General features: G+C 45.9%; 1 protein-coding gene across 8 annotated transcripts in view; it reads right to left on the reverse strand.

Annotated features, from left to right (window-relative positions):
- TCF7L2 (transcription factor 7 like 2) overlaps nt 1-4,471 on the reverse strand; it is a 173,493-nt gene extending 169,022 nt beyond the window's left edge. For all 8 annotated transcript variants that reach the window (XM_053949136.1, XM_053949135.1, XM_053949134.1 and 5 more), the window contains exons 1-3: nt 4,201-4,471; nt 3,800-3,866; nt 3,492-3,616 (exon numbers count right to left, since the gene is read on the reverse strand). In XM_053949136.1, the coding sequence (XP_053805111.1) occupies nt 3,492-3,616; nt 3,800-3,866; nt 4,201-4,389 (381 nt within the window). In that variant the 5' untranslated portion in view covers nt 4,390-4,471. The remainder of the gene's footprint in view (nt 1-3,491; nt 3,617-3,799; nt 3,867-4,200) is intronic.
- Between the last annotated feature and the right edge of the window lie 5,249 nt (nt 4,472-9,720).

Here is a 9,720-nt window from a genome sequence, read left to right on the forward strand (position 1 = left end):
GGGGCTGCTCTCCACCACAGCTATTCCCAACTCCCAAACTTTGGGGCCAAACATAAGCTTATCCCTACAGTCTCACTCAGCCAGCAACAACTTAGGGGAAAGGAAGATGCAACAGCACTAGTAAAAATAAGAGCATCCGCCAGCAGGGTTTTCTCACATTACACGGCATCTATTTGCTTTAACCAAAAGCATTAACCAAGCTCTAAATTTAAGCTAAAAATCAAGTACACCACTTCTACATTTTCCAACTCTGAAAGGAAAACAGTCTCCTTTATTATCCATAACATGCAGCCACCCCAGTCCCTCCACAAGTGCAGGGATGGAACTGGTGCTCTCAGATGCGTCACTTCATTACTACTTGACTAAACCTCTACTTAATAACATCTATTCTCATGAGCACACCACAGTATTCTATCAATAGCAAGATTAGCATGCAAAAAATCTTTGATTTTTAAAAATAAAATTATTCCTATCAACCTTGATAAAGAGTTTGCAGTATTTAAAGCATTATCCTTGAAAAAAGATTATTCCTCATAAGCAGATTTTATGATACTTCATAATTCTTCACATTCCTGAAGCAGTAAAGGAGAAATTGCTGCCCACAAGTTTGCTCTTGAACAGACAATTACAGGTACATTTAAAAAACACAATAATCCCACTCCACCCCCAAATAAAGCAACAAAAAAATTCCAGGAAAAAAAAAAACCACAACAAAAAAACCACACCCACAGACTTTTAAGATTGTACAACAGCAAAAGGAAAAGAAAAACAATTTTGCTATGTATCTGCATCACCTCTTTACCTTGCATGCTCTGACACTCAACAAATATGGCTCCAGGAAAAACTACATAAATAAAAATAAAATTCGTAATTATGCAGAACCATCTATACCTTTCCAACGCGTATTTAAAAATAAAATAAAATCAAACAGGAAAGAGAAAGATCTAGTTCATCTGGAATTGAAAGCTGGTACAGCAGAGAACTAGAATCCACCTAAAAATAGTGTGTGACAGACAACAGCTATCCCGCTGAATCTTTATAATATTCTGCTCTCAGGCCTAAATAAACAACTTTAATTTTTCCTGGCTATAATTAAGTGGCAGGCAAACAAACAAGCATACGGAATGTGAAAGAATAAGGTTAAGAAGATAGGAGAAGGTTGCTGGAGCCTGGATGTGGAAATAAGAAAATTGCCTATTGAGTGTGGAAATATCCTTTCAGAATCCATCTGATAACACAAGCAGGCCACCTGCTATACCAACAATAAACCAACCTGTAAGCTTTTGTACAGCACCTTTAATTCACATGAACCCAACATTCCTATGGAGGCCTTTTTTAACGGTGGGGGAGCAAGGGGAGGAATGCTCCAGGAGAGCTAAGTGCTGAAGGATCCTACCCCACATGCTAAGGGAAAAGGGATCTGTAATAAAGGTAATGAGGAAAAAAAGAGCTGTAGCTGTTGTAAGAAAAACGCTTTAAGAAAAAGGCAGCAGAGGTGTGCTTCCGATTAGTCTGCACTTGGAACAGTGGAATGCATTGAAGGTAAAAAACGAGGGAAAAAAAAAAGGGAATACAAAGCTTCACAATTCGTAACAAAGTGATTTGGAACAAAGATTGTTTTGCCATCTGGATTCTGGTACTTATGGAATTTGGAATTTATCACCATCATCCATATACATGTGGGTGACCATATTCAAAAGAAGAAATATAATGCATTCAGCCCTTGAATTCCCCTCCCCATCATTACAATTGCAAACTGCAGTCACCCCTCTGCTACTGTCCCAGAAATCACCTCCTCACAAAAAGAGCCTCACAAGCTTCCAAAATAAAACTCAGCCACAGCCCTAAACATATGCAAAGTCAGAGAACCTTCCTCACAACCTCCCTGTCACTCTACATTTACTAATCTGTGTCGACCGACGTTTTACTAAGTGAAAACAAGACTGACCCGATGTTTAATATTTTAATGCTTTAAAACACTTGTAGATCTGATATACTGAAGTTGTCCAAGCCCTCAGTCATTAGTACGGCTTCAACATCTACCCAACAGTAGATCTATTATTGTAAATCGCTATCTCGTGTTACCACAAGGAAAAAAAGTGTATAAACACACACGGTGATGGAGGGAACGCTTCAGACTCAGAAACACCCAGAAGAAACAAAACAGCAACGCTAAAGCCATCAGTAGGAATCAGTGGTGTTCGGAAGTCCCAGTGGATTTAACCATTCAAAATGAAAAATTTTTAAACTCTTTTTAAAAAGGAAAGGTGACACTTGAGAAATCTGATGTCAGAGTAGAGCACACCGTGGGTGACACTACGAGCGGGGAAAACAGCTGGGACTACAAAACCACCAGCAGACCCCAAAGTTTCCTGGGATCTGGGCTAAACCTCGCTCTAGCTGCAGGCACACGCGGACCTGCACCCCCTGCCAGTGAACCCTGAGTTAGGGGTGAAAAAAAAAAAAAAAGGCAAAAAAACCCAACAACAAAAAACCGGACGCTTTCAGCAAATTGTTTTCCTGTCAGCATACTTCCAAGAGGAATTTTGCTCGACTTGTCTGATTATTTTTTGCGCTGCTGTTGTTGTTGCCAGAGCCAAGCGAGGCGAGTTGTTTCCGGACTCAGCCCTGTGCCCGGAGCGCGGCTCCCCCCGCTCCGCACCGGGACGGAGCCGCTCCCCGGGCACGGCCCCGGCCCCGCCGGGCAGGGCAGCGGCGCTCGGCCCCCGCACGCCGCGGGGCGCGGATCGGGGCGGCCGGACCGGGCTGAGCCCGGGCACAACTCGCGGCACCCACGGCCCGAAGGGGCACAATGAAATCGCCGCTCCCGCAGGCCGGGGCGGGCGAGGGCAGGAGAGGGTTAAGGGGGAGGAAAGGGGAGGGGGAGCCGGCCCAGCCGCCACGGAGGAGGGCAGAAGGCGACGGATCACCATGGAAAACGAGGAGTTTGGAGGAGCGGATCGCAGGCTTGGCCGGGAGAAAATAACTCCCCTCCCCAAGGAAAGGGAGAGGAGATGGGAGAGAAGGGAAAGGGGGAGGGAAAAAAAAAAACCAGTCCCAAACTTCTTGGATTTTTAAAAATTTGTTTCCAGTTTTGTTTTGAAGCTGAAATAGATGCTGTTTGGAATTTGTTTGCTTTTTTTTTTCTTCCCCACCCCCCTCCCCCCGCAGCGGAGGTTACAAGGGTTCCAAAAAAACTGCCCACAAAACTGAAAGTAAAAAAAAAAAAAAAAAAAAAAAAGAAACCAACAAATAAGAAAAAGACAAAATAAGAAATAAAAGGAGAAGGAAAAAAAAATATGGCGAAGTGTAAACAATCCCCCTCCAGGCGCGGCCCGCGGAGTTTGGAAAGTTTGCGGCGCGGGGGAGGGGGCGGCGGCAGGGCCGGGGCGAGCGGGGCACCGGGAGCGCGGCGGCGGCGGGAGCCGGGGAAGGAGCGGAGGGGGGGTGGGGGGGGGAGGAAAGAGAGGGGAAAAAAAAAATGCACTCACCGTTCTCGCCGTCGGAGAGAGCGATCCATTGGGCAGATACGGGCTGCTGAGGTCGGGGATCATTATAAAGGGATAACCCGGGTATGGTGGGCCCTTAAACAACCCTCCATCTTGCCTCTTCGCAGCTAACATGGCGGGGAGACACGAGCGGGAGCGGGGAAGGAAGGGGGCAACAGGGGAAAGAGAAGGGAGAAGAGGGGGGAAGGAAAAGTTTTTTTAGCAAGTGTCCCCAAAAGAGGAGCCGGGCGCCCGGCGGAGGGGCGGCGGTGCGGGGCGGGCGGCGGTGCCGGCCGGGCCCGCGTACTCACCTTCCTCTAAACTTTCCCGGGATTTATCTCTGAAAGTTTCGGACCGAGGCGGGGGCCGCCGCTCCGCCTGGGAGCGAGCCGGGGGTCGGCGTGGGGCAGTTGGGGAAGGGGGTGGTTGGGGTGGGAAGAATGTTTTTTGGGGGGTGGGGGGGAGAAGGGACAAGAGGAGGAATGAAAGACGAAAAAGAAGGGAGAGGTGCGGGGAGAAGGTGGAAGGGGAAACAAACAGAACAAAACAGAAGGCATCGTTACAAGTTGGTGCGGAGAAAGTTGGGCGCCGGCGGGAGCGGGACCCAGCGCGGCGCCCCCGGCCCCGGCCCCGGCGCGGCCCCGGGCACAGCGCGGCCCCCGCCCGCCCGCCCGCCGCCCCGAAACGGCCCCGCGGGGGGCTTCCCCCGTACCTCCGAGTCTGAGGAGCTGTTTTGATTCGTTTCTGATTCATTGACGAGAGACGACTTGACATCAGCTAAATCCCTCTCCGCCGAGGAGTTCTCGGAGATCTTCTCCTCCTGCTCCCCTTCGTCTTTGAAAGAGATCAGTTCATCGTTGGCGCCCAGGTCGTCCCCTCCACCGCCGTTCAGCTGCGGCATTTTCCTCCTGCTTCACCCCACCAGCAGCAATTTTGCAAAAAGGGGAAGGGGAAAAACAAAAGAAAAAAAAAAAAAAAAAAAGGAGGGGAATGGGGGGGAAAAAGGAAAAAGAAGAGGGGGGGGGGAAAGTTTGCACCCAAAAAAGAAGAGTCCAAGGTGAAAGTTTCTTTTTTTTCCCCTTCTCTTTCCTCCTGGGGAGGGGAAAAGAGGGAGGAGGAGGGGAGGGAAATGTCTCTTCTTTGCTCCTTTGCACCAGTGACTTTAGGCTTCTTCCTTTCCTTCTTCGGGATTTTCTCTTTCTTTCTTCCCGGGAGCTGCTCGGCGTGCACTGCGCGCACACGCACACCCGCGCACGCACTCGCGGAAAAATTAATAATAATAAAAAATATATAAACTGTGGGGAGGGGGGAGCAGCGGGGGGGAGGGGGGTTAAAAAAAAAATAATGCAACAAACCAAGCCCAGAAGTCAGCTGTGACGGGGGGGCAGTCGCCGCGGATATGGGGAGCCTGTGCCGCTCGGGTTTGAGTGAGTTGAAGTTGGACTGAGAGCTTTTCAGTTCAAAGGCGGCGCTGATTGACAGATAGAAAAAGGGGGATCGAAATCCGGAGGAACGGAGAAGTCTGGGATCCGGGATTATTGACAGGGAGCGAGAAACACACCAGGCACTTAATGAGATGCAGGAGGGGGCGGGGGCTCCCCGGTGACGTCTGCATAAATAAACAGGTCTGGGGCGCGGGAGGGGGAGGAGGAGGAGGAGGGTGGGGGAAGTAGGAAACTAACAATGATCCTTTTTGGCATGGGAGCGGGAGCGCGAGGGGAGGGCAGCGGGGGCGGGGGCGCTGCTGGGGGGGCCGGCACGCAAAAGGGGGGCGGGGGGGAGGTAGAGAAAAAAAAAATTTAAAAATTGTGCGCCGTAGCTCGGAGCTGCGGGACGGGGGGAGCGAGGGGAAAAACACTCGAACGGGTGTCCCTGACTCCGCGCTCCGGGAGCGCCAACTTTTACATTCTGGACATTAATAAACATATCATCCCCCCGCAGCCCGGGTTCTCCTGAAGGATGTTTGTGTGCCCTTATTATTTGGGTACATGTGACGGCAGGGTGGTGCGGTGGGTGCTTTTTTTAAACCGTTAACATTTTTCATGCCACTCGTTGGAGGTAAGAAACTCCAATCATAATAAACACTAGAATATAGTAAAAGCCTTTTTTTTTTAGCGGCACTTGGTCCTTGCATTTATTATGGTTATAACACGCAGGATGAAAATGTGTGAGATCACTCACTGAAGATCAGATATTTCCAAATTATCTTATAGTAAGGCATAATGTTTTCTGGTCCTTGATGTAAAATAGAAAAAAAAAAAAATAAAAAGGAGGAAAAGGAATGTGACTGCTAAGAAGTTAATTAGCATGGCAGGACGGAGAATCAAGGACTCCCAGACTTCAGAAGTGAAAAGTTGTGGTGGCGTAAACATCACGCTGCTGGGGGGAATCAAAGAGAAGGGGGGTCCGCGGTCCGGGCGCGGGGTCCCCGCGGGGCGCGGAGCCCGGGCCGGGGACCGCCCGGTCCGGCCGGAGCTGCGGGAGGCACCGGCCGGGGCTCTGCCTGCACGGCAACAAAACGGGGAGCAGAGTCATGCGGGTGCGAGAAATGGCATCTGTTACCCGAATCTAACGTGGCGAGGGGAAGGGGAAAACAAATTGATCTTCCAGCAGTGACAAATTGTAACAATGGACGAGTCAATTGGAAACTTTAACATGGGCAAGGAACAAAAGGAGGGGAGTGGGGAGGGGGGCGGGGGGGAGACAGTAATTTCAATGGGAATTAGTAAATTGCCTAATGGAAATGGTGTTTGAAAGCAAGGGACAGGCTGTACTAAATAATCCAAACATTCCTCCAGAAATCTAACCTGCTGCTCATGCTAAGGGTCATTCAGCACATAGGGTTTCCAAAACAAAGCCAATTTGTCATGCAATATTTAGAGAGTTTGGGGGTTTCAGCTAAACTGTCTTCTATAAAAAGAATAATAAAAATAATAATACAGAGATCGACAAGGCTAACACGAATTCTCAGGCATTAAAAAGTTCACATAGAAATTTGCATACTAAAGGGAAAGATGCAGACAAAATAGAAATAAAAAAATCACTGCAACTTACAACTTTAATATTAATCAGTAAAGCAGAAGTAGAGTGAAAGGAAGCATGAAAAGAAGTAAAACAAATGTGTACATTTAATCAGACAGGATTGCATAGGACACAAAGAACAGGGCTAATTAGTCTCAGCAGGTAGGGACTAACCTTCAGACTTCATAAATAAATAAGTCTGTGAACAATGTCTAAGTGGGAATATGGAGACAGAAAAGGGATTATTTTAAGACACCAACTAAAAACATGACTAATGAAATACTTCACTGTTAACTCAATGTACAAATGCATTGAACAGTTTCTTTTTCCACTGGTCTTTTGACTAACTTGCTTTTTGCTTTCAGAAATTGTACTAAATAACTGTCTGTGGGCATGCACACTCCCCATTTGCCCCTGATTATATACTTACTGTTTCTGCAAACTAGTGCCTTGCAAAGTGACACCTTAACAAATATTCTCCATTTTTGTTTGCTTTTTGATTTTAAATGCCTTTATATCCCAAAACAATATGAGATTAGAAATACAAATGTGACAGACTCCTATTTATTTTGCAGGGCCATGTGCTATAATTTGATCCAAATGAACAAAAACAGTTGCACAGTTTTGTTTTGTTTTTCTAAGATCTTTTTACAATCTGCTATGGATTTTTCTTTAAATAAGCATGCTTTTGCTTCAGTCCCAACATAGTTGCTAACTACTTAGTAAGCACCATCAAAAGTTAGTGTGCAGGACAGAGCCAGTTGCTGCCCTAAGCTGGTTGCAGAAGAAGGGATTGATTCTGTAGAGGCTCACATGCGTGAGTCACATCACTGACAGGTGACTTGTGGAGGTGATGCCACACCTGGACTACTTGTGCAAGTCATGTTACTCACATGAGTAAATGCTGCTAGAAAGGAGCTCAGTGTTGTTTGCCCCAGTGCCAGCTGGTGGTCCTGGGTGTGTAAGATGGCTCTGGAAGGGCGAGGGACTGTGCCCCAGCTGTGGAAGGTGTTTCCTGGGCATGTTTTTGCAGCTGGGGTTTTGCCTCCATGGTGGATTCAGAGGAGTCCTGTGAAGGGCCAGGGAACTGCTTTCTCGTTTTCATCAAGTTCTTCCTTTTTCAAACTGCAACCTAGAGCTACTGTGGTTGTGAAGCCCAAGGATTGTAGATGGTTGTGAACCAACACGGTTTAATGAAGGTAGTACAAGTCACTTTGGATAGCTTGTGCATCTGATTTGTATCATTCCTCCTTATGTAACAATTTGTTTCACAGTCAGGGAAGTGAGAGCGCTCCAGGGGTCAATAGCAGCTGTTGAGTAGTAGGTTCTCAGATGATATCTTGGATTTTAAAAAAAGTAGAGTGTTTAACAATGAAAGAAACACATTAAAAATAGAATAAAAAAAAAAATCAAGCTAGTCCATGTCATGAAACACGATTTATTGTTTGAATACCCAATTTTAAGTGATAGCTGGAGAGACAAAGCCAGGTGCTCCACATTCAAGAGATGTCTTTCTTGCCAAAGTTGACCTCTAGCACATATGAAGAAGTGGAAGTGCCTTTCTCCAAGCTTTTGTAACCCTCACCACTTGGTACAATTATACCAAATGCTAAGCTATGGGGTTTGGTGACCAACAACAATGTCACCATTTTACACTTAGGCCCAACAGTTTGGTCCCGAGACTCCTGCAGGAGAACAGCAGCAGTGAAAAAGCATGTGAGGTTCACCTCACAGCTCACAGTGCAATGAACTGAAGAGGGAAGAGGTTGACATGGGGCAGCCAAGGAAATTTGCTGTTTTATGAAGAATGTTTTGGAGTCTTTAATGTCTCACCAAAGGCCCAAGCCTTACTGGAGAAATATGGCATGGTAAATGCCAGCTGGATCTCCTGGCTAATGTTTACATATTTGGTGTGAATCTGTTTTCATGGTCTTCTCCAAGAGATCCCAATGTAGGTTGCGATGTGTAAAATTAAAATTATTTATTTTGGAAAGATAAAAGGACTTTGGTTGACCAGGCTGGGATTTGAGTCTACAGCTCAAAGGAATCTGCATGTTTACAAATAATCTTGGATCATTAAATCTGCTCTGAATGTCAAAAAAAAAAAAAAAAAATCAATATTGAAAAGGTTCCAATAACTGGAAGTAAACACATCTGCCTGGTGTCTTACCAGTATTGGCTCTTCCAGAGTTAGCAAAAAGGGGAAATTTTTTCTAGGGCAGATGAGATGACAGCATGAAAACACAGAAACCATGGCTCCTGTCTGCAGTCATTTGCATTGACTGAAACAAGTACACGTGAAAATTCAAGAAACCTATTAAACAGGAAAATATCAACAAACAGCCGGATCATGGTGCTACTGGCAGATTTCTTTGTGGCTTTAGATGTCACACATCAGGTGTGACATCACACACCAGGTGACAGTGACCTGTCACCAGGTCACTGTGTGCTATTTGATTAAGGAGAAGTTTCTATCTTCATTTGATGGAGAAACGTTGGAAAATTAGTTCCAAAAAACTGCATGCATTGTTTTTCAAGCTCATAACACAGCCTAATGGCTCTCAATCCATGCTCTGCTTCCCAAGTCATGCCTATTGCTCAGTAGGAACATCCCTCCCTTTTAGCACCTAAACCACAGCTGTACCACTTGCTTTTGTTAGAGATAATTCTGTCAAATAATAAAATCGTTAATGGGTAGAAATATGCATTCATGCAGGGATTATTCACACTTTATCATGAGGTGATATCAAGCACTATAGGAGTGAATGACAAGAAATAGGCTTCTGAAATGCAGAGCCCTCCATAAATATACCATTTTTATTGACAACCCATCTTTTAACCCTAATAGTAATGGAAGAAATCCAATAAATGAAACATTTACTGCATAACTTGCCTTATTTTCGGGTGGTGTCTGATTCCTTTCTAGCTGTCTCTAGAAGATGTTTTTAGCCTAATTTGCTCCCTAGAAATTTCACTCACTAGAGTTATACATCTATGACGTTTTATTGCCTGAAGCCAAGTCTGAATAAGAACTTTCTTAAGATATACTTATCCTAATGTCAGTCTACAAGAACTGGGCTGCTTCAGTTTGATTTATTTGTGCAGCAGAGATATGGTGCACCTATATAGCTGGCCATGGCCTCAGAATGTATCTAATATCCCAAACACAAACAAATAAGTGAAATCAGCAAGTTTAGCCGTGGTTAGTTAC

This window comes from Vidua chalybeata, chromosome 8, assembly GCF_026979565.1.
Source record: "Vidua chalybeata isolate OUT-0048 chromosome 8, bVidCha1 merged haplotype, whole genome shotgun sequence".
Classification (NCBI taxonomy): Eukaryota; Metazoa; Chordata; class Aves; order Passeriformes; family Viduidae; genus Vidua; species Vidua chalybeata.